The 25,454-nt window shown below is 47.7% G+C and overlaps 1 protein-coding gene across 1 annotated transcript; it reads right to left on the minus strand.

Moving 5' to 3' along the window:
* Positions 1–888: 888 nt before the first annotated feature.
* LOC140363024 (tumor necrosis factor receptor superfamily member 14-like) lies at positions 889–24,481 on the minus strand. Its single transcript, XM_072449333.1, has 7 exons — positions 24,380–24,481; positions 23,885–23,970; positions 13,291–13,375; positions 11,637–11,762; positions 8,963–9,121; positions 1,271–1,358; positions 889–1,088 (listed from the first exon to the last, which is right to left on the minus strand). The coding sequence occupies exons 2-7, from the start codon at positions 23,906–23,908 to the stop codon at positions 905–907; spliced, it is 666 nt and encodes a 221-aa protein (XP_072305434.1). The 5' UTR covers positions 23,909–23,970; positions 24,380–24,481; the 3' UTR covers positions 889–904.
* Positions 24,482–25,454: the final 973 nt, after the last annotated feature.

Raw genomic sequence — 25,454 nt, forward strand, 5'->3', positions numbered from 1 at the left:
TTTCCATTGAGCGCAATGTCAAAACAACTGCTGGTGTTCAGCCGACTGAACACCAACTTCTACAGACATTTGATTGTGATTTTTGCCTTCATGTCATGGATTTTTTTCAACTTGAAAATCCTTCAGTTTTCTTCAAAACCTGTTTTAAAAACAAAGGGTGAAAGAGCTCAATTAGCAAGAGAAACTAAAATAGCTGGAGGTAAAGCATGCAAGGGGAGTCCTCACGCTGATGACCTCACCTCACATAAAAGAGTTCAGAAAATGCTGTTTGCCAAACAAAGATATATATCTGCATTTGAATCCTTCTATAAAAGCATTTTTCTAATATTCCAGGAGATGATATACTTTTCTTTCCGGACACCCTCAATTTGCCTGTTCAGTCAGAAGAGCAAAATAAAAAATAGCTGCTGAAATACAAGGTGCAATTAAAAGATTATAGACCAATAAATCTCCAGGAGTGATGGGTTCACCTCAGAGTGGTATAAAGCTCTAAAGACACACCTCAGAGTGGTATACAGCTCTAAAAGACACACTTCTTTGCTTTCAACAACTTTGAACTGGACACTTAAGAAGACTCAGAACCTCCTAGAATAAGCCATCATATCCCTGACACCAAAAGAAGGGAAGGAGTGACTGGACTGTGCCTCATATAGACTAATTTCTATTCTGAATGTGGACTATCGCTTATACACCTCAATTATGTCCAAAAGAATGGAACACAAACTCCCAAACTTAATCCACAATGATCTGACAAGACTTATTAACAGACGACAGACACAAGACAACATAAATAATCTTCCAAAATTGGTACAATGTCAGGATACAAATTAAATGTACAAAAAAAACTGAATATGTATAACATATTTATTATTTGTAATAATACACACATCTGCTTTAAGGTGGTTCATACGACGCCTTTTTTTTTAAAATATTTTTTATAAATGAACACACCAGCCCCAATGACAGCCCCAACGATGGCGAGTACCAATACAAGTACAATGACTAAAATGTTTGAGTTTCCTTCTGCACATTCCGTATCCAAGTCTGAAGTTCCCTCTTTTATTGTAATTTTGTCGTTCTGCTCACACCTGGAACAGCAAAATCACAATCAGCAGTTTGTACTTTTCTTTTATTTGAAGATGTTGTGGCCCATAGGCTTTATTAGACAGGAGAGTGTGAGATGGAGGATGTGAGAGAAGGAGGACATGTCGGACCACCGAGCAGCACAGCAGTTTGTACTTTTCTAACACAGAAGTAATATTGAACTTACAGTGTGTGCGGCTGACAGACGAACACAGTCCCATTTGAGAAAGTTCCCTCAGAACACGGAGAGCACTGAGTGTCTGCAGCGGCATTGCCTGTAAAGACACAGCTGGGAGGTCACATCAGACCCTTTCTGTGGCGTGAAACAGACTTGATTAAGAAGAAAAAAAGATAGATAGTATTTTCAATACCAAAATGAAAAAAACATTTATGTTGATGTGTTTAGTTCTATAGAAAAACATAATTGTCAACAAAATAAGTAGAACATTCATTTGATCACATGCGGCCCTTTACTACTGGAAAACTATTCTGTAAATGTCATAAATAAATTTGAATGATTAAAAAAGAGAAAGATCAAAATTTTTCATATTTGATTCATTAAAGGCGTCATTTCCTCGTGGTGTGGACGGCCGATTAGTCCTGCCACGTATCAATCATAGAATGCACCTACTGCTCACCTGCAGCCTCGTCGGCTCGTCCCCAGGAGCAGCATGTTTCCCTGTGTCTAAGCGCATTGATCTATCATAATATAGTTCCCTCAGTGTACGGGACAAAATGAAGACGGAGAAAGACAGTTCGAGCTCAGAAGAGACGGAAATCTACGGAGACGAGAGATGATGGATGTAATCCGTCGCGCTAATAAACAAACGCACTTCTAGCTCAATGCTCTTGTTTAAGTCGCACAGGTGGAGTGCACATGTGCACTTCCGCTTCAGTTCTCAAATCGGCGAAAAAATTGTCAATTACGCCTGAATTCCCACTGAGCTTTACATCAAACAACAAACCGCTACTGAAATAGTTAGAACTCGAGCCTCACCTCACCAGGATTCTGGGTAATCCTCCAGCCAGGAAGTCCTGACCAAACTCAGCCTAGCATGTTCTTACAGGTTGTCCCAGCATGGGTCAAATGCAGAGCACCAATTTCACTACAATATTAATAAGTGTACTTTAATATCAGGGGATAGATTTTTAACAACTCTAAGCGCTACTCAATACATGTTAACTGAATTCTTTCAAACCCCATCAGTTTGGAGATGAGGTACAGGTTGGACTTTTTCTAAAATGGTGCATTCTGTCTAAAGCAGACCTGGGGCCTCTTTTATGAAAGAGTCTGTAAAATTCGACTGATATTCAGATTTATAAAACCTCCATACGCACTTCTTGACACTTCAAATTTGTTTTCTACATCAGAACTCTGTGCACCTCATTGTCTGCATGTCCCCGTAAAAGAACAATGCAAAGTGATTTATGAATGAGATTCATGTGAACATGTCAACATGAGCCGATAATGAGGGCGGGGCTCAGAGGAGGCAGAGAACGCAGGCTCAGGGAACTTCCTCCAATGTCATGAAGGGCCCCCTCCAGACCTCCACACCTCGTGGGTGTGGGGCCCTATTCGGCTTTGCCATTTCTGAGCTTTTTAGATATTGGCCCCGCCCCTGAGGAGACTTTAAAGCCAGTAAAAACAGAACAAAATAATGAAGGCAGAGTGAATAAAGCGGCTAAAATGTGGAGTCATTACCACAGAAGCGATCGTGTTTGTGTCCATTTAAAGGAGAACTAAGTCAAATCTTTATGTTAAATATATTTGTAATTCCCTATGATGTTAAATGTATTTTTGAGATGTTTGAAGTGTCGTATTATTTGTGTTTAATCTGTTAAAGAAAAGAAAGACATTGATCAATTATTTTACAGAGCTTTCGTCAAAGTGACTTAGTTCTGCTTGAGTTATTTAATGGATATTTTTTACTGAATGAAGCATGAGCAAGTTGCACACATAAACTTGAATGGCTTTCTTCGCCCGCTAATTCCTCTGTGGTCTTAATGGTCTAAACTCCAAATGTTCCTCTCCATCCTCTGCCTGGGATGTGAAAAAGTGTTATCTGTGAGCACTCTGCTGGTCACTGCACTGTGCTGCCGGTCACTGCCCTGTGCTGGTCAATGTACTGTGCTGCCGGTCACTGCACTGTGCTGCCGGTCACTGCGCTGTGCTATCGGTCACTGCACTGTGCTGCCGGTCACTACACTGTGCTGGTCAATGCACTGTGCTGCTGGTCACTACACTGTGCTGCCGGTCACTGCACTGTGCTGCCGGTCACTGCACTGTGCTGCCGGTCACTGCACTGTGCTGGTCACTGCACTGTGCTGCCGGTCACTGCACTGTGCTGCCGGTCACTGCACTGTGCTGCCGGTCACTGCACTGTGCTGCTGGTCACTGCACTGTGCTGCCGGTCACTGCACTGTGCTGCCGGTCACTGCACTGTGCTACTGGTCACTGCACTGTGCTGGCCTCTCCTCACGCTAAACCTCAGCTTATTTCCTCTGGTCCCGACAGTCTGGGATTGTGTCATGGTCTGAATAGGTTTTGGTCTAAGGGATCATCTCAAAATGGGTTGAAGCTGAAAAGACGTAATATTTTTCGTTTTGAAGCTTCAATACATCGTTGTGGCAGTAATTGTTTTGAAATGCTAAAAAACTCTCTCAGCAACGAGCATTAGGCCAACATTAATCAAATCATATCAAATCAATTTATTTTTGTTAGGCGGCGGGTGCGGCGCGCAGCACGGGGGTGCGTACGCGCACGGTGCGTTGTGATCACGGTGCGCAGTGGCCCGTGCGAGGGAGCACCTGCCCCGCTCCCCGCGCCGTGGCCAGCGCGGCGGAGCACCCGCCCCGCTCCCCGCGCTGGCCACGGCGCGCCGTGGACCATGTGGATTGAGTAAACAAACATGTGCGACAGGTGACATTATTTGGAGAGTTCATAACTTATAAATATAAACTTACCAAAGGATGTTCACTAGAGGTGAGCAGGGTCTATCAAGCTACTATCGTTTTATCAACGCGTTAGCATTTTATGTGAAGCCAGTCTTTCGTCTTTTGGGGGGGAGGGGGTCTAGAGAGAGACGAAAAAAATTAGGTCTTTTCAGCTTCAACCCATTTTGTAATTATCCCAAAGTGAAGTTTAGGTGTTGTTACACTATCGGCCTGTAGTTTAGGTGTTGTTACACTATCGGCCTGTAGTTAAGGTGTTGTTACACTATCGGCCTGTAGTTTAGGTGTTGTTACACTATCGGCCTGTAGTTTAGGTGTTGTTACACTATCAGCCTGTAGTTTAGGTGTTGTTACACTATCGGCCTGTAGTTTAGGTGTTGTTACACTATCGGCCTGTAGTTTAGGTGTTGTTACACTATCGGCCTGTAGTTAAGGTGTTGTTACACTATCGATCTGTAGTTTAGGTGTTGTTGCACTGTCGGCCTGTAGTTAAGGTGTTGTTACACTATCGGCCTGTAGTTTAGGTGTTGTTACACTATCGGCCTGTAGTTTAGGTGTTGTTACACTATCGGCCTGTAGGGAAAATGCTTGTTCATAAATAAATCAATAAATCAAAGGCTGACATATTATTATTCTATTTTGGTCAAGAAGTGTTGGTCGGATCATTGTAAGGAGGGAACACCGTGAGGGTTAGGGTTAGCCATGAGGCTATAACGGGCTATAAGGGAAATGCCGCGGTCCCTGAAACTGCGAGGCCATTTGACCGCGCCGCGGCTCTCCAGCCACGGCCTTTTTATTTTGCTTTAGATATCAGGGCGGGGCGCCGCACATCAGATTCTGCAGCAGGTGCATAGGAAAAAGGCGTGTGTGACGCTAAATGTACTAGGGGGGAAAAATCCCGCACACTGTCTTATTTGCAAGTGAAATATATTTACAGGTGAAGAGGCAACGTTTCAGCAACTTTTACCTGATGAAGGCCCAGTTACTGAATCTTTGCTTCTTCACTCTCAGATCTCAATGGGACTTTCCTGGTTAAATAAAGGTTAAAAAAGTATTGAGTATTTGTTACACTAATGATCGTGGCTCCGGCCCTTGCCTGGATTCAAATATGGCCCTCAGGGGGAAAATGCTCAGCCCTGATCTAAATTGCAGGGCCCGTCTGTACTTGTCCTGCTGCAGTGCAACGCTCAATTGAGTTTGTCTCTGTTTGATTCAAATACTTCACACGTTTATATACAGGTCTGAATTAGTCTTGTCTCTGTCGTACCAACAATCCACACCACAAAACTTATTATGAACCCTGATATTCATTACATAAGATCGTCGGTGTAATCCCTCATTCGTCCAGGCGTGTTCCATAGTAGAAAAAGCTTCAGTTGTAGTCATCTGGACTCAGTTAGAAAAATAGACGTTTCGACTCTCATCCAAGAGTCATTGTCAATAACAGAATTTAGATCGAGAACTCCGATATTTATACTGTTCTGTGGTAAGTCCCGCCCATTGGGCGGAGCCTTCCTGAAGTAGAAAGAGTTGTTTGTTTCAACAGAAACTCCCCCCTTGTATCTACCGAGCTAGCCTATTCAGACTTTTAATGGGCTATTAGAATCCTCTTTGTCTTTGTGAGACCCTGGCTCACCCACCCTGAGTACCTGATTAGCATCTAAACGTCCTGGTCCTGGTCCTCTACCTTTCCAGGGGTTCAGTATACCATTATAGATACCAGGAAGATTGAATCTTAGCCCTCCATTCCTGTTTAAAGAAGGTCTTTCTTTTTTAACAAAAATAGCTTCCTTAACTCCTCTTTCAAACCATCTTTTCTCCCTGCTTAAAACCTTCACCTCACCGTCTTCAAACGAGTGATTAGAGGCTTCAAGATGGAGATGCACGGCACTCTGAGGTCCTGAACTTGTATTTCTTCTGTGCTGATAGAGCCTCTTGTGTAGAGGCTTAACCTGCTTCTGTGTAAATCGTGTGTGAATGTGGGAGTGGTTCCTTGATGTGAAGAGCTTGAAGGTAGAAAAGCACTATATAACAAACAATAACTCATGTTAACATCTTTTAAAAGGTTATGAGTTTAACATTTTTAAATTGTTTAACTCGTGTTTTTTAAGCTCACAATCCAAACTGAAACATTCTCTTACTTTGGAAAACTGCTTTTGTTTTCTCATCACATAAACGAGGCCATAAAAAGGATTTGAATCATTTCCGTCCAATCTCTAAACTATCCTGTGTTTTGCACTATTGCCAAGTATTATATTGTTTGATGAATTTGTATCGCACCACACCCAAACACCACACACACCCACAAACACAGTACCATTCACTTGAGTGCCTTCTGCTGCACAAGTGAATCAAAATATTCAAGTGGATTTTCACTGCAACAAAAATGTGTTAATGTAAAATTGTTAATGAATAAAGTAAAACAAAATGCATGCTCCCGTGGGCCCACCACCCGCAGGAGGATCCATAAGGGGCCGGTGCAGAGAGATCTGGGCGGCAGTCGACGGCAGGGGCCTCGGCGACCTGATCTCCAGACACAGAGACTAACTCTGGGGACATGGAATGTCACCTCGCTGGGGGGGAAAGAGCCTGAGCTTGTGCGGGAGGTTGAGCGATAACGACTAGATATAGTCGGCCTCACCTCCACGCACAGTTTGGGCTCTGGAACCCATCTCCTCGAGAGGGGCTGGACGCTCCACTTCTCTGGTGTTGCCCGCGGGGAGAGGCGTCGGGCCGGTGTGGGCTTGCTTATAGCCCCTCAGCTCAGCCGCCACGTGTTGGAGTTCACCCCAGTGAACGAGAGGGTCGCGTCCCTCCGCCTTCGGGTGGGGGACAGGTCTCTCACTGTTGTGGCGGCCTACGGGCCGAACAGCAGTGGCCGAACAGCAGTGCAGAGAACCCAGCCTTCTTGGAGTCCTTGGCAGGGGTACTGGACAGTGCACCAACCGGGGACTCCGTTGTTCTACTGGGGGACTTCAACGCCCACGTGGGCAATGAAAGTGACACCTGGGGAGGGGTGATCGGGAAGAACGGCTTCCCCGATCTGAACCCGAGCGGTGTTCAGTTATTGGACTTCTGTGCTAGCCACGAATTGTCCATAACGAACACCATGTTCAAGCACAAGGGTATCCATCAGTGCACATGGCACCAGAACACCCTAGGCCCGAGGTCAATGATCGACTTTGTTGTCGTGTCATCTGACCTCTGGCCGCGTGTCTTGGAGGAGGAAGCCGGACAGACTTGGCAGACCCAAGCGCATTGTGAGGGTCTGTTGGGAACGTCTTGTGGAGTCCTCTGGCAAATTCTGACAAACCGTCCGGCGCCTCAGGAGGGGGAAGCAGTGCCTCACCAACACCGTTTACGGTGCGGGTGGAGGCCTGCTGACCTCGACTGGGGATGTCGTCGGACGGTGGAAGGAATACTTTGAGGATCTCCTTAATCCCTCAGTCACGTCTTCCGAAGAGGAAGTAGAGACCGGGGACTCGGAGGCTGGCTCATCCATCACCCAAGCTGAAGTCACTCAGGTTGTTCGCAAACTCCTCGGTGGCAGGGCTCCGGGGGTGGATGAGATCCGCCCTGAATACCTAAAGTATCTGGATGTTGTAGGACTGTCTTGGTTGACACGTCTCTGCAACATCGCGTGGCGGTCGGGGACCGTGCCTTTGGACTGGCAGACCGGGGTGGTGGTCCCTCTGTTCAAGAAGGGGGACCGGAGGGTGCGTTCCAACTACAGAGGGATCACACTCCTCAGCCTCCCGGGTAAGGTCAATTCCAAGGTACTGGAGAGGAGAATCCGACCGATAGTCGAATCTCGGATTCAGGAGGAGCAGAGCGTTTTTTTGTCCCGGTCGTGGAACACTGGACCAGCTCTAGATTCTCCATTGGGTGCTCTAGGGTTCATGTGCTTTGTGGATCTGGAGAAGGCTTTTGACTGTGTCCCTGGGGGTGTCCTTTGGGGGGTGCTCCGGGAGTACGAGGTCCGGGGCCCTTTGCTCAGGGCTGTCCGGTCCCTGTATGACCGGAGCAGGAGCTGTGTTCACATTGCCGGCAGTAAGTCAGACCTGTTCCCAGTGCATGTTGGACTCCGCCAGGGCTGCCCTTTGTCACCGGTTCTGTTCATGATTTTTATGGACAGAATTTCTAGGCGCAGTCAGGGGTCGGAGGGTGTCCGGTTTGGGGACCACAGGTTTCCATCTCTGCTGTTTGCAGACGATGTTGTCCTGATGGCTCCATTAAACCCGGACCTGCAACATGCACTGGGACGGTTTGCAGCCGAGTGTGAAGCGGCTGGGATGAGAATCAGCACCTCCAAATCCGAGGCCATGGTTCTCGACCGGAAAAAGGTGGCTTGCCCTCTTCAGGTGGGTGGGGAGTCTTTGCCCTAAGTAGAGGAGTTCAAGTATCTCGGGGTCTTGTTCACGAGTGAGGGAAGGATGGAGCGTGAGATCGACAGGCGGATCGGTGCAGCGGCTGCAGTGACGCTGTTACGACTTTAATCTTAAAATGTTATGACTTTAATCTCGTACCATCTGCATATTTTTATTGTAAATGGCCCTTGTACTGCGTTGGTGGAGAGGGTTCTATAAATCTGGAGTTTGTGTGGCGTGCACCTCTAGTGGCCACTAGGACTAAGCACTTGCTCAGGCCATCAGGACCACAGACAGAGCAGTTTCTTTAACTCCTCCCTTAGGGCGGGGCTAAGCTCAGAGAGGTATAAAGTTTAGCTTCTTGAGCCAGTGCTTTCAGATTAAAAACTTCTTTAGGATTGAAGTGAAAAAGTCTAGATTTCAAAAACAGCACGCAGGGAGGGATTCATCAACTCCCAATACAATAAATACAATTACAGAGAAGTGTGGATGAAGCTAAACTCCTGGAACATGCTAAAATGCTCAGTTCAGCATCAGTTGAATTCATATCATTTGGTTACCTGGCTGTTGGATGTATTGTCCCTGCTCACAGCTCCTGTGTCTCTGAGAGGCCTCACAGCTGCCCTCTTCTAGGGGCCCCTTACAGAAGTGTCCTTCCTCAGGTTCACACAGAGTGTTGGAGGTGGAGGAGCACGAAACCTTCTCTCTCAGACCAGAACCTGTGGAGAAAGTTCTGTTAAGATAAGATAAGATAAAATAAGATAATCCTTTATTGTCCACACATGGGGAAATTCCATTGTTGCAACACAGGTAGATACAGAGGAAAAGAACAGATAACTTATAGGAAGTTTGAAAAACACTCTCAATAGAAGAACTCTTATAAACAAAAACTCCTATAGACAAAACCTCCCATTTCCCAACAAGGGATGGAGGGGAAAAATAATAAAGATAAAAATAAAAATAAATACATAAATACCATTGCATGTGATCAAGACAGTAATTGCACATGAATATTGTGGAGCGGCTGGTCCTGGACCACCTCCGCTCCACCGTGAGCTCAGCCATGGACCCGCTGCAGTTTGCATATCGGCCTGGCATCGGAGTGGAGGACGCCGTCATCTCCCTGCTGCACCGCTCTCTCTCTCACCTGGAAAAGCCTGGCAGCTCTGTGAGGATTCTGTTCTTCGATCTTTCCAGCGCCTTTCGAGAGCAGCTTCAGTGAGAGACTGATCCACCCTCGATGTGCGAAGGAAAGGTTCCGTAGGTCTTTCCTTCCTGCTGCTGTCAGACTTTATAACAAAAACTGTTAGTACTGAACACTCGCAATACTGACCTAACCATGTGCAATTCTGTCATATGTGCAATTGCTGTTGGAATTCATGTGCAATTCATGTGCAACCTATGTGCTGTCGTGACACATATTCATGTGCAATTACTGTCGTGATCACATGCAATGGTATTTATTTATTTATTTGTCTATGGGAGTTTTTATTTATTTATAGGAGATCTTCTACTGAAAGTGTTTTTCAGACTTCCTATAAGTGATCTGTTCTTCTGTATCTACCTCTGTATCTACCTGCGTTGCACCAATGAAATTTCCCCATGTGGGACAATAAAGGAATATCTTATCTGATCTTATCTTATATGTGTCATGACAGTAATTGCACATGAATTGCACATGAATTGCACAGTAATTGCACATGAATGTGATGCAATTGCACATGGTTAAGTCAGTATTGCGAGTGTTCAGGACTAACAGTGTGTTATAAAGTCTGACAGCAGCAGGAAAGAAAGACCTGCAAAATCTCTCCTTCACACAGCGAGGGTGGATCAGTCTCTCACTGAAGCTGCTCTCCAGAGCGGACAGTGTCCTGCTGGAGGTGACACTCATGGTCCAGCAGATGTGAATCTAGCCAGGACCCTTCTGTCCGCCACCTCCTGCACCAAGTCCAGAGCACAGCCCAGGACGGAGCTGTACTTCTTGATGACTTTGTCCAGCTTCCTCCTCTCCCTCTCGGTGATGTTGCTGCTCCAGCAGGCCACACCGTACAGGAGGGCTGATGCCACCACAGAGTCGTAGAAGGTCTTCAGGAGTGGCCCTGTCACTGCAAAAGACATGAGTCTCCTCAGGAGGTAGAGCCGACTCTGGCTCTTCCTGTACAGTGCGTCTGTGTTATGAGTCCAGTCCAGTTTGTGGTTCAGATGAACACCCAGGTACTTGTATGAGTCACTCTCTCAATGTCCCTTCCCTCGATATTCACTGGTGAGGGGGCAGTGGGGTGGCGTCTGCGGAAGTCCACCACCATCTCCTTCGTCTTCCCCGCGTTGATGAGGAGGTGACTCCGCTGACACCAGTCCACAAAGTCCTGCGCCAGTCCTCTGTACTCCGCATCATCGTCGTCCGTGATGAGTCCGATGATGGCAGAGTCGTCAGAGAACTTCTGCAGGACACAGCTGTCCGTGTCGTGTCTGAAATCTGCACTGTAGAGGGTGAAGAGAAAGGGCGCGAGGACAGTGCCCTGGGGCGCCCCCACACTGCAGGTCCGAGTGTCAGACACACAGTCCCGGGCTCTCACAAACTGGGGTCGGTCTGTGAGGTAGTCCAGGATCCACTCTGCCAGGTCATACTCCACACCAGCCGTCTCCAGTTTGTCCCTCAGGAGCAGCGGCTGATGGTGTTGAAGGCGCTGGACAGATCGAAGAACAGGATCCTCACAGAGCTGCCAGGCTTCTCCAGGTGAGAGAGAGAGCGGTGCAGCAGGGAGATGACGGCGTCCTCCACTCCGATGCCAGGTCAATATGCAAACTGCAGCGGGTCCATGGCTGAGCTCACGGTGGAGCGGAGGTGGTCCAGGACCAGCCGCTCCAGTGTCTTCATCAGATGGGACGTGAGAGCCACCGGCCTGAAGCTGTTGAGGTCTTTGGCGCGCGGTGTCTTGGGCACAGGTAAAAGACAGGAGGTCTTCCAGACCTGTGGTACCACCCTCAGCTTCAGGCTCATGTTGAAGACATGCTCCATAACTCCATAACTTACACCTGTCTTTTGCCAGTCAGGTCATTCTGTGCAAGTTTGACATGTAATAAGAATATTTTCTTTTCTTTCATCACTTCTCTGGTGTGTCCAGACCCTGGATCCCCCTTGAGTGAGTGAACCCTGGCTATCTCCTCCTGGCCCTTGCAGTGTGTTTAGTTGTCTCGCTGTGAGTGATATGTCTGTGTTGTGGCTGTTGTTACCTGAGGCACAGATTCGACAGCGGAAACATTCGGTCCTCCCCGTGGGCTCGTCCATGTAAGTGCCACTGTCACACGGGAGACATGAGGTGCTGCGGAACTCTGTGCAATGCTTGTTTACACGAGTACCTGGTAAAACACATTTAGCATTAAATCACAAAGCTGCGTAGCACTCAGTTACAATTATAACTATGCCATGAAATTGTACTTTTCCTGCAACTTAAGTAATGTTTTTGACATAGTAACAGTACTTTTAGTTTTGGTTCCTCTTCCCACTGTGACAAAAGTGTTATGTTGACAATATGAAATGACTCTAACATTAGTGTTTCTGGCACTGTCCCTTCAGATAGAATCTACTTTTTCTCATTTTTGTGTCCTTTGAAAATATAAGAGTTTGTGCATTAATAAACTTACTTCAAATTACACATGAGAAATTACAAATAGTTAATTTTTTTGTAGTTTTACCCAAATATTTTTTATTCTTGAGTAATTGCTTGGACCACTACTTTGTACTTCTACTCGAGTAAAATTTATGGTCACTCTAACCTTTCATCGTGTGCATGTGTGATTTTATTTTATTTATTTAAGGACATAGCATTGGACGAACCAGATCCAATGTTTTAAGTGTTATAGCAGAATATGCTAATTTTTAACACCTGTCCATAGAGCCAATTTTGCCTACAACATGCTTGTTTGGACGGTGGTAGAACCCGGAGAGAACCCACTGTAACACAGGGAGGACATGCAGACTCCACCCAGAGAGATCATGTGATTTTGGTCTGGTCCGGGAATCAAACCCATGATCTCCTTCTTGGGAGGCAAGAGCGCTAACCGCCTTTGCCACCGTGCACCCCCATGTTGTATGCAAACTGTAAAAATCACATACTATGATTGCTTTAAAAGATACCAAGACAATCAGATTGTGACATTTGCTGATGAAAAAAACACAAAATCACATGTTTGTGACTCACTGGGATCTGCTGACTGCGGATCGTCTTCACACCGATATTCTATTGGACTTTAAAACATTGTACCTCGGATGCCTGACTCCAGCGATGGAGGTGATTCATGGAACCCTAACCCTGTGGAATGTACTTCAGGCTAGAGTAATAAAGAAATGGGTGATGGGAACTGAGCTGTGAAGAACTGGACTGAAATAATGTACATTTGTAAAATAGAAAAACTGACTTTGAACTTAAACATGGACAAAATGAACAGACGGTGGGACAGGCGAGATGACAGTGGGACAGGTGAGATGACGGTGGGACAGGTGAGATGACGGTGGGACAGGTGAGATCCATACATCAGGGACATGTGCCTGTGTGACATTTGAGTGACATTTTATTTTTTATTTCCTTTGGATTATAACTTTTCCCTCTCTCCTCCTGTTTTGTTTTATTTCTTCTGATTTGTTCCTTTTATATAACATCAAAATAGAAAATGAAATAAAAATAAAAGGAAGAAACATCATCAATCGGGAATGTCACAGAGATGGGAGTGAATTTCAGGAGGCAAAGAGCAGAAACTACGGCCTTCTGCAGCTGTGATGTCATGTAGACGTATCATCTGTTCATATCCAACAGACTCATATGGAAAATATATGCATGCCCCTTATGAAGGCCCTCTAAAGGGTTAAAGGGGGTTAAAGACGACTTACCCCGTGGACACATAGGACAGCATTCTTGTCCTATCTGGTATTCAGCTCGATGACAGGTGGGGCTCATCCCAAATTTAATCAGGATCTGTTGACAAGACAATCAATCAATCAATCAATCAATCAATCAATCGTTGAGACAAAATATGAAAGGTTCTGTTATTTGAAACATGATCCACAAAGGACAGAGGGCTGTTCTCATTGTGGAAAATCGATGTGAACCAAACCCCTATTTCCTTCAAATAAAATAAACATCAAATGACATGTAACAATTTAAATGACTTACTTGAGGTAACGTTTGACAAACACAACCGCACCACGACCGCACCACAACCGCTCCACGACCGCCCCAGGACCGCTCCACGACTGCACCACGACCACGACTGCACCACGACCACGACCGCACCACGACTGTTCCACGACAGCCCCACGACAGCCCCACGACCGCACCACGACCACGACCGCACCACGACCGCACCACGACCACGACAGCACCACGACCGCACCACGACCACGACCGCTCCACGATCGCTCCACAACCACGACCGCACCACGACCGCTCCACGACCGCTCCACGACCGCTCCACGACCGCACCACGACCGCACCACGACCACACCACGACCGCTCCACGACCACGACCGCTCCACGACCACGACCGCTCCACGACCGCTCCACAACCGCTCCACGACCGCACCACGACCGCACCACGACCGCACCAAGACCGCTCCACGACTGCACCACGACCGCTCCACGACCACGACCACGACTGCACCACGACCGCTCCACGACCGCACCACGACCGCACCACGATCACACCACGACCGCTCCACGACCGCACCACGACCGCACCACCACCACACCACGACCGCACCACCACCACACCACGACCGCTCCACGACCACGACCACGACCGCACCACGACCGCACCACGACCACGACAGCACCACGACCGCACCACGACCACGACCGCTCCACGATCGCTCCACAACCACGACCGCACCACGACCGCTCCACGACCGCTCCACGACCGCTCCACGACCGCACCACGACCGCACCACGACCACACCACGACCGCTCCACGACCACGACCGCTCCACGACCACGACCGCTCCACGACCGCTCCACAACCGCTCCACGACCGCACCACGACCGCACCACGACCGCACCAAGACCGCTCCACGACTGCACCACGACCGCTCCACGACCACGACCACGACTGCACCACGACCGCTCCACGACCGCACCACGACCGCACCACGATCACACCACGACCGCTCCACGACCACGGCCGCTCCACGACCACGACCGCTCCACGACCGCTCCACAACCGCTCCACGACCGCACCACGACCGCACCACCACCACACCACGACCGCACCACCACCACACCACGACCGCTCCACGACCACGACCACGACCGCACCACGACCGCACCACAACTGCTCCACAACCGCTCCACAACCGCACCACAACCGCACCACCAGGGGCCGACTTTACCTCATCATGAGCTACAAGGTCAACGTTTGTCGGCACTCCAGTAATACAATAGTAATGTACCATAATATTACAACAAGACTTGTCATTTGGATCTTTCTACAAACATGTTTACACTATGTATTCTCTCCTGTAAAGTCATTATGTTTACTGGACCCACGTTGACATGTAAATGAGTTGTTTGCGCATTATTAATTTGGATAACCACTTATTATTGTGCTTCTTAATCTCCCGGCTGTGACTGAGTATAAGGGCACTACGAGAATAAAGTCATTAATTAGTGAGAAAATCTTGTTATTTAACAAGATTTTTCTCGTTATTTAACGAGAATAATTTAATTAATTCATGACTTTATTCTCGTTAATAATCTCAGCACCATGTTACGCCCCCTCAGTGTTGCATAATGGTACAGTCCAGTAACAGCTCTGTTTTGTTGTTTTGTGTGTGTACAGTGTGTAACTGTGTATTAAGCTATGAAGCCAATCTGACAAGTCAATACTGACACACACGCACGCACGCACGCACGCACACACACACAAACACACACACACACACACACCACTGCCAGGACGCAAATGGTGCTTGACTTGGTTAAGAGTTGATACAAACGGCCACAATAGATGTCGATCTTTATGATGTGAGCCTTTTAGACATCACAAAACAATCATTTCCCGGTGCAGTGTCCATGTCAGGTCCTGGACCTGTGAAATGATGTACTCGGGTGTTGGGTGCTCGCATGTATTGGAGCTCATGCCATGATATATGGATGATGTATGGAGGATAGCGTGTGCGTAAAACATCACTTTTTGGCTGTGCCAAACACAATCCGGGCGTCAGGAGGACCTGAGTGGAAGCGACAATGAACTCAATAAACTACGGCGTGAGAAGGATAATCTACTCCACAAGTTCAATCACTCATTGATGGAAGTTTAGCAAAACAAAGACCGGGGCGGCAGAAAACAGGTGAAACCACAATCTGGAACGTTAGCAAATTATTGGGAACAACATCTCAATAGACCCCATGGAAGCTCAAACCCAACACATGGAGCAGAGGAGCAGTGAGACTCCCCTGCAAATACAGACAGTGGTGAGCGAGGACTCTGATGAAAGTAGTGACAACCATGACTTTACAACACAAACGCCCTTGATCACTACGACTGACTGAGCTCAGGTTAAATACACTCCATACACCATGAAGGACTCCATACACCATGAAGGACTCCATACACCATGAAGGACTCCATACACCATGAAGGACTCCATACACCATGAAGGACGTGACACATGTGAAACTGACTTTATCCACGGAAAGGAGGCCATAAATGTATGAATAGTTTATTGAAAACAATGACTTTGGGGAAGACGGCGTGTGGGGACATCAGAAACATTATGAATAATTAGTTAACTCCGACAGAAACCGACTCAAAACCATGAACCATTTTCTAAACATGCAAAACTCTTCTGAGGTGCTTTCAAAAACACATTTCCAGTGGACACAACTGCAACAGATTGCAAAACACTAAGAGAAGATCAGGGGAAGATCCACATGAGTATTATACACGAGTACTTACAGTATGAGTATTATACACGAGTACTTACAGTATGAGTATTATACACGAGTACTTACAGTATGAGTATTATACACGAGTACTTACTCTGTGGGAGGACAGTACTGGAGAAAGTCCTTTCACAATAGCCTTACACAAACTGCTCGGACGCCCACCCCACGGGCGGGAGGCAGGGCAATCAATCTGTCAATATTTTTTTTCAATAAAATATAAAAAAATATTAATATTTTGTCAGCTGGTATGTATTATAAACCCACTTTCCGTTTGAATCCAATATCGAACAATATTTTGTCAAATCAAAATATCAAAATGTTCGGATGTTTGCTGTTCAGATACAAGGAGGAGGCACACACACACACACACACACACAAACACACACACACACACACACACACATACACATACATACATACACACACACACACACACACACACACACACACACACACACACACACACACACACACACACACACACACATACACACTCCTCACAAACTGAGCTGGTGCAATGCAAATGATGTGTCACTCTCTCTCCCTCTGTCTATAACAAATAAAACCGCCTGACCATGAGCTCTGTGCTTCAATATTCTCGATAATATATGAAATGTATTTCTGAAATGTGTTTTAGACAGATTCATTATAAGACCGCAGTAAAAGTTCACTCAGCGAGGCAACAGTACATGTGCCTCATGGAAGAGGGCGCTCCTGAGCCGTGTGTGGACAGGTGCTGACAGGTGCTCGTGTGTGGACAGGTGCGCAATCTTCGTTATGATTTTGTATGTAGAATCTGGACAATACCTCTCCTTGAACCGACACCTTAACGTGGTGGAGGGGTTTGAGTGCCCGAATGATCCCGGGAGCTATGTTGTCGGGGGCTTCATGCCCCTGGTAGGGTCTCCCATGGCAAACAGGTCCTAGGTGACGGGTCAGACAAAGATCGGTTCAGAAGCCTCTTATGATGACTACAAGAACAAGGCAGTTTACGTTGCCCAGATCGGCGTCACCGGGGCCCCATCCTGGAGCCAGGCCTGGGATGGGTGCTCCATGGCGAGCGCCTGGTGGCCGGGTCTTACCCCACGGGGCCCGGCCGGGCACAGCCCGAAAGAGCGACGTGGGGCCGCCCTCCTGTGGGCCCAACACCCGCAGGAGGATCCATAAGGGGCCGGTGCAGAGAGATCTGGGTGGCAGTCGACGGCAGGGGCCTCGGCGACCAGATCTCCAGACACAGAGACTAACTCTGGAGACATGGAATGTCACCTCGCTGGGGGGGAAAGAGCCTGAGCTTGTGCGGGAGGTTGAGCGATACTGACTAGATATAGTCGGCCTCACCTCCACGCACAGTTTGGGCTCTGGAACCCATCTCCTCGAGAGGGGCTGGACGCTCCACTTCTCTGGTGTTGCCCGCGGGGAGAGGCGACGGGCTGGTGTGGGCTTGCTGATAGCCCCTCAGCTCAGCCGCCACGTGTTGGAGTTTACCCCGGTGAACGAGAGGGTCGCGTCCCTCCGCCTTCGGGTGGGGGACAGGTCTCTCACTGTTGTGGCGGCCTACGGGCCGAACAGCAGTGCAGAGTACTCGGCCTTCTTGGAGTCCTTGGGAGGGGTACTGGACAGTGCACCGACCGGGGACTCCGTTGTTCTACTGGGGGACTTCAACGCCCACGTGGGCAATGACAGTGACACCTGGAGAGGGGTGATCGGGAAGAACGGCTTCCCCGATCTGAACCCGAGCGGTGTTCAGTTATTGGACTTCTGTGCTAGCCACGGATTGTCCATAACGAACACCATGTTCAAGCACAAGGGTGTTCATCAGTGCACATGGCACCAGGACACCCTAGGCCGGAGGTCAATGATCGACTTTGTCGTCGTGTCATCAGACCTCCGGTCGCGTGTCTTGGACACTCGGGTGAAGAGAGGGGCAGAGTTGTCAACCGATCACCACCTGGTGGTGAGTTGGATCCGCTGGCGGAGGAGGAAGCCGGACAGACTTGGCAGACCCAAGCGCATTGTGAGGGTCTGTTGGGAACGTCTAGTGGAGCCCTCTGTCAGTAGGGTATTCAACTCGCACCTCTGGGAGAGCTTCTCCCATGTCCCGGGGGAGGCTGGGGACATTGAGTCCGAGTGGACCATGTTCTCCGCCTCCATTGTTGATGCGGCTGCTCGGAGCTGTGGTCGCAAGGTCTCCGGTGCCTGTCGTGGCGGCAACCCCCGAACCCGGTGGTGGACACCGGAAGTAAGGGATGCCGTCAGACTGAAGAAGGAGGCCTATCAGGCCACTCTGGCTTGTAGGTCTCCGGAGGTCATCGAGGGGTATCGGCAGGCCAAGCGAGCCGCGGCTCGTGCTGTCGCAGAGGCAAAAACCCGGGCCTGGGAGGAGTTCGGGGAGGCCATGGAGGAGGACTATCGGTCGGCACCAAAGAAATTCTGGCAAACCGTCCGGCGCCTCAGGAGGGGGAAGCAGTGTCTCACCAACACCGTTTACGGTGCGGGTGGAGGCCTGCTGACCTCGACTGGGGATGTCGTCGGACGGTGGAAGGAATACTTTGAGGATCTCCTTAATCCCTCAGTCACGTCTTCCGAAGAGGAAGTAGAGACCGGGGACTCGGAGGCTGGCTCATCCATCACCCAAGCTGAAGTCACTGAGGTTGTCCGCAAACTCCTCGGTGGCAGGGCTCCGGGGGTGGATGAGATCCGCCCTGAGTACCTAAAGTATCTGGATGTTGTAGGGCTGTCTTGGTTGACACGTCTCTGCAACATTGCGTGGCGTTCGGGGACCGTGCCTCTGGACTGGCAGACCGGGGTGGTGGTCCCTCTGTTCAAGAAGGGGGACCGGAGGGTGTGTTCCAACTACAGAGGGATCACACTCCTCAGCCTCCCAGGTAAGGTCTATTCCAAGGTACTGGAGAGGAGAATCCGACCGATAGTCGAACCTCGGATTCAGGAGGAGCAGAGTGGTTTTCATCCCGGTCGTGGAACACTGGACCAGCTCTATACCCTCCATCGGGTGCTCGAGGGTTCATGGGAGTTTGCCCAACCAGTCCACATGTGCTTTGTGGATCTGGAGAAGGCTTTCGACCGTGTCCCTCGGGGTGTCCTTTGGGGGGTGCTTCGGGAGTACGGGGTCCGGGGCCCTTTGCTCAGGGCTGTCCGGTCCCTGTATGACCGGAGCAGGAGCTGTGTTCGCATTGCCGGCAGTAAGTCAGACCTGTTCCCAGTGCATGTTGGACTCCGCCAGGGCTGCCCTTTGTCACCGGTTCTGTTCATAATTTTTATGGACAGAATTTCTAGGCGCAGTCGGGGGTCGGAGGGTGTCCGGTTTGGGGACCACAGGATCTCATCTCTGCTGTTTGCAGACGATGTTGTCCTGATGGCTCCATCAAACCCGGACCTGCAACATGCACTGGGACGGTTTGCAGCCGAGTGTGAAGCGGCTGGGATGAGAATCAGCACCTCCAAATCCGAGGCCATGGTTCTCGACCGGAAAAAGGTGGCTTGCCCTCTCCAGGTGGGTGGGGTGTCCTTGCCCCAAGTGGAGGAGTTCAAGTATCTCGGGGTCTTGTTCACGAGTGAGGGAAGGATGGAGCGTGAGATCGACAGGCGGATCGGTGCAGCGGCTGCAGTGATGCAGTCGCTGCATCGGACTGTTGTGGTGAAGAGGGAGCTGAGCCGAAAGGCAAAGCTCTCTATTTACCGGTCGGTCTACGTTCCTACCCTCACCTATGGTCATGAGCTTTGGGTAGTGACCGAAAGAACAAGATCGCGGATACAAGCGGTCGAAATGAGTTTCCTCCGCCGTGTGGCTGGGCGCCCGGGGGGAGCTCGGAGTAGAGCCGCTGCTCCTCCACGTCGAGAGGAGCCAGCTGAGGTGGCTCGGGCATTTGTTCCGGATGCCTCCTGGGCGCCTCCCTCGGGAGGTGTTTCAGGCATGTCCCACCGGGAAGAGGCCCCGGGGAAGACCCAGGACACGCTGGAGAGACTATGTCTCTCGGCTGGCCTGGGAACGCCTCGGGATCCCCCCGGAGGAGTTAGAGGAAGTGTCTGGGGAGAAGGAAGTCTGGGAGTCCCTGCTCAGACTGCTGCCCCCGCGACCCGGCCCCGGATAAAGCGGCAGAAGATGGATGGATGGATGAATCTGGACAATATGGACGATTACATTTCCAAGTTAAAACGTTTCGCAAATCTGGATTTTCAATCAAAGCAAGAGGTTATAACTAAAGGAAGAGCTACACCGGAGCTGAACGGGTTGTTTCAGACGCAGCTATATATCTAAAAACGCTTTTATCATTTGATGAACACATAGTCTAATGGTTAGCGGCACGGCCTTGAAAACAAGATAGATTGTGTTTAACTCCCGCTTGTCCCAATTTTTTTTTTTGGTTCCTCACTTGCCCTGAACCTCACCGCACGTCACTGGATGCGTCCAATGACACAGACGCAGCATCAACCACCTGTGCTTCACACTCAAGGAGGCAACCCAACAATGATGTTTCCAATTTCCAATGTTGATTTTTATTATGTGAGCTGGACCCCACTGACAGCAGGGACCCCCCTGACAGCAGGGACCCCCCTGACAGCAGGGACCCCCCTGCAGCAGGGGGCCAGCTCACATCATTAAAATCAACATTGGAAATCAGGTCCATGGTTTGATGGTGGACACAGGAGCTCAGTGTAGCAGAGCCACATTTACATTTGCCTCTGAGAAGACAACTACAGTTGTGGGTTTTCCGGTATCAAACAGAAATGTGCTCGATCAAATAATGAGGATTGTGTTCTCATGTCACTAAATGACCATGTAATCGTGACCTTCACACACAACTTCTTACTCTTACCCAGAATGCCCGGTTAGCCTGGGACGGGACATTCTGTCCCTGTTAAAATGTAAGATAACATGGCATGAATCCCACACAGATGTTCTACTGCCGCATGGAATGGAACTAAGAGCTGACACTTCCACTTAGGGTCATTTTATGATTACAGAACAAACCCAAGTTGATGATAAAACTGCTGATGTTTTTGATACGTCTGATCTTAAAAAGAGTATCGAGTGTTTGTCTCATAGAATTCCAGAAGTTACACAAGAAGATCCAGCCACATCTACCAAACAAGCAGAGATCAAGGAGACAACGTGAGGAAGATGTTCAGCAGACACTGGAATGAACCCCACTGGACACATCCTCTGAAGGTCTCGCGGGTGAAAGATGAACCACGCCGGACACATCCTCTGAAGGTCTCGAGGGTGAAAGATGAACCCCGCTGGACACATCCTCTGAAGGTCTCGAGGGTGAAAGATGAACCACGCCGGACAGATCCTCTGAAGGTCTCGCGGGTGACACAATTCACACTTAAACATTGGGTTAATGACACAGACGAGTGAAAGCGCACTAGAGTACATAAATGACATAAATGACAAGTAAGACTAGTGGATAATCCTACTGAGAGGACATTAAATACTGTTACAAGGGACCTTGAAGAGTTGAGTCACGCCTAGATGTGAAACTAGATGTGAAACTTGTATATTTTGTAAATAGAAAACTTTGAGATGTTATATTTAAAGGCCGTGGCTGCAGAGCCGCGGCGCTGTCAAATAGCCCAGCAGTTTCAGGAGCCGCGGCACAAAATAGCCTAGCAGTTTCGGCCGCGTGCCGCGGCTCTGTAGACACTCCCATATTTAAATGTGACTGGAATCTAAACCAACAGAGGATGATGATAATATTGTTTTTACATTTAAGGACCCTAGAGCTGATGTCTGGTGGTATTGTGGACTAAATACTTTATATGTTACCTTGCCTTCCAAGTGGTCAGATACATGTGCACTTGTGTCCTTGTTGTCTATGTGCACTTGTGTCCTTGTTGTCCATGTTCACTTGTGTACTTGTTGTCTATGTGCACTTGTGTCCTTGTTGTCTCCTGTTGTGAGTCTTTACGCTGAAAACTGAGAAGAAGTGAGAATGGAGACTACGAAGAAGAGGATGAAGAAGACTTGAGAGCATAAATATCAGATTAGGTCCTCGATATAAACACCATACGATGTTATATTTCGTATTTTCATGTTTCTACATTTTTCAGGTTGATAAAAGAAGACGTGCCTTAGGATCATTTCGATTTTGATTACACATAGACTTGCTAGAAAAAACCTAATACACAATGTGTGTAAAGCGCCACATGAGCGGGAGATTGGGTTAGAAGCACATATAGAAGATTAGTACGACCTTATACAGGCCACACCCACAGGGGGAGATGTGAAACTTGCTGCTTAATCCTGTGAAGGACCCTAAGTTGTGAGCTGACATTTATGGCCTCATGACCCTTATGGCCTTATGACCCTTATGGCCTCATGACCCTTATGGCCTTATGACCCTTATGGCCGTATGACCCGTATGGCCGTATGACCCTTATGGCCGTATGACCCGTATGGCCATATGACCCGTATGGCCGTATGACCCTTATGGCCGTATGACCCGTATGGCCGTATGACCCGTATGGCCGTATGACCCGTATGGCCGTATGACCCTTATGGCCGTATGACCCATATGGCCATATGACCCGTATGGCCAGCTCAACAGGGGGAAATGTTGAGATAATTATATTGTTTGATGAATTTGTATTGCACCACACACACACACGCACGCACGCACACACACACGCACACACACACACCTACACACACATCTACATGCACACGCGCGCACACACACACACGCACACACACCTACACACACACATCTACATGCACACGCGCACACACACACACACGCACATACACACACCTACACACACATCTACATGCACACGTGCACATACACACACCTACACACACATCTACACACACACGTGCGCACACACACACACACACACCTACACACACACTACGAGAATAATGTGCTGCGCATTTTATTTTTTTGGTGGGCCCTTATACTCTGTGATAATACTCCGTGATAATACTCTGTTGTAATACTCTGTGGTGATACTCTGTGGTAATAGTCTGTGGTAATACTCTGTGGTAATACTCTGTTGTAATACTCTGTGGTAATACTCTGTTGTAATACTCTGTTGTAATACTCTGTGGTAATACTCTGTGGTAATAGTCTGTGGTAATACTCTGTGGTAATACTCTGTTGTAATACTCTGTGGTAATACTCTGTTGTAATACTCTGTTGTAATACTCTGTGGTAATACTCTGTGGTAATACTCTGTTGTAATACTCTGTCGTAAAACTCTGTCGTAATACTCTGTGGTAATACTCTGTGGTAATACTCTGTGGTAATACTCTGTGGTAATACTCTGTTGTAATACTCTGTGGTAATACTCTGTGGTAATACTCTGTGGTAATACTCTGTGGTAATACTCTGTTGTAATACTCTGTCGTAATACTCTGTGGTAATACTCTGTTGTAATACTCTGTGGTAATACTCTGTTGTAATACTCTGTGGTAATACTCTGTGGTAATACTCTGTCGTAATACTCTGTCGTACCCCGCAGACAAGGGAAGTGCCAAACCCATGGCTCCAGCCAAAACACGATACAACAATATCTTACCAGGAAAACAATGACTCTCTTCATCTTGCGTAAGGAAAGTCGTATTCATGGTGTAAAGTCCTTTTGTGAAACATTGAACATCAAATCTGAAATATAAATGTATCATGTATTAAAATATACATATATGTCATTTAAAAGATACACATCTATAACATCTACATTTGTTTCACTTTCACTTAAGAGCTTAAATGTCGCAGTTGAATATAGTATTACTGTCAAAAGTATACAGTACACCATGAATTATTATACAGATTACAAATCTCAATTCTTAATATAATACAGGAATTACACGCGTTTTAGAACCAGGTCTTGGATAGCTATGTATTTTCCCACTTCGGCTGCCGATAACTTCTGACCACAGATTCTATAATCCTTATCCAAGTACAGCTCTCCTTGGAATGCACCATTCGCTTTTAGGAAACGTTTCTCAAATGATGAAGCTAAAACGACTGAAACGAACGAATACAAATAGATTAAATGTAGCCCAGATCTTACAGTGGAAGAGGAGCCAGAATCCGTGTTGTACTTTAGCTTTCACTTTTGTTAGTACAGAAAACATGGATCTATCGGCCGTGGCTACAGAGCCGCGGCGCGATCAAAGACACTTCTCTGTATGTGATTGGGGGAGTTCCATCCATGTGTGTAACACATTGGCGCCCTCTTGAGGATTGGATCACAAATATATAATTGAATTTTTTTTTTTTATATTTAGTTTGTATCCAGACCATTTTTTTTAAAGAAATAGTGTCTTATAATGTCTCATGGAGATTTGTGGTTTGGTCAGATATAATAGAACATTGTCTGTGAAGCAGAGTCAGTCAAGTGACCATTCATTTTAATTCTTGATGTTGGACTATCGTTATATTACTTTTTAAAATTATGTTTTTATTATGTTGTTCATTTGAACTGTGTTCGGCCAGATAACTGAATCCCAGCGTGTCCAGAAAAATTAAATCACCTGGAATCAACTTGCCTCAGCTGTCGCTTGTACATGATCTCTCCATCCAGAGCCAGATTCTCATCCAAACGCAGTATTTTGGCTTGTTTGTGTCTGAGTTTTGAAATATTTTTAAAACTCAAAGTAATTGTTCATTTTGATTGTTCCAGAACCAGAGTTATGGTCCTGCCCATTACAATAGAAAGAGCACATCACCTGGGCCAAACAAGACATAAAGCTGAGAATGAGGTTTCTTAACCATCATGTGAAGTGCGTCATGAAGGCCGCAAAAGGAGACCTCCGCCTCGGGATCCCCCGGAGGAGTTGGAGGAAGTGTCTGGAGAGGGGAAAGTCTAGGAGTCCCTGCTTAGACTGCTGCCCCTGCGATCCGGAAGCATAAGAAGTTGGATGGATGTGAACCTTTTTTCATTCAGGCTGCAAAAGGGAAGGACCAATCTCCACTTTGGCCTTGGGTCAGTTGATGATGATGATGTGTCAACAAGCTGAAACTGAGGAGCAACTCAAGGTACACAATAAATGTGCAAGGCCTTCTCTGCTGGCATAAATATAATCAGAATATAATTTAAATATAAATATATATATATATATATATATATATATATATATATATAT

This window comes from Eucyclogobius newberryi, unplaced genomic scaffold (genome assembly GCF_026437365.1).
Source record: "Eucyclogobius newberryi isolate DKJ021-1_F unplaced genomic scaffold, fEucNew1.0.hap1 SCAF_17, whole genome shotgun sequence".
Taxonomy (NCBI): domain Eukaryota; kingdom Metazoa; phylum Chordata; class Actinopteri; order Gobiiformes; family Gobiidae; genus Eucyclogobius; species Eucyclogobius newberryi.

Bases quoted from the DNA above. Each gene is read 5' to 3' on its own strand.
- LOC140363024 (XM_072449333.1), bottom strand. From the start codon at position 23,908: ATGAAGAGAGTCATTGTTTTCCTG. The intron at 13,376-23,884 runs GTAAGATATTGT...TCTTGTCAACAG, and splicing joins AGAGAGTCATTGTTTTCCTG to ATCCTGATTAAATTTGGGAT. The intron at 11,763-13,290 runs GTAAGTCGTCTT...GTGTTTTACCAG, and splicing joins CTGTCCTATGTGTCCACGGG to GTACTCGTGTAAACAAGCAT.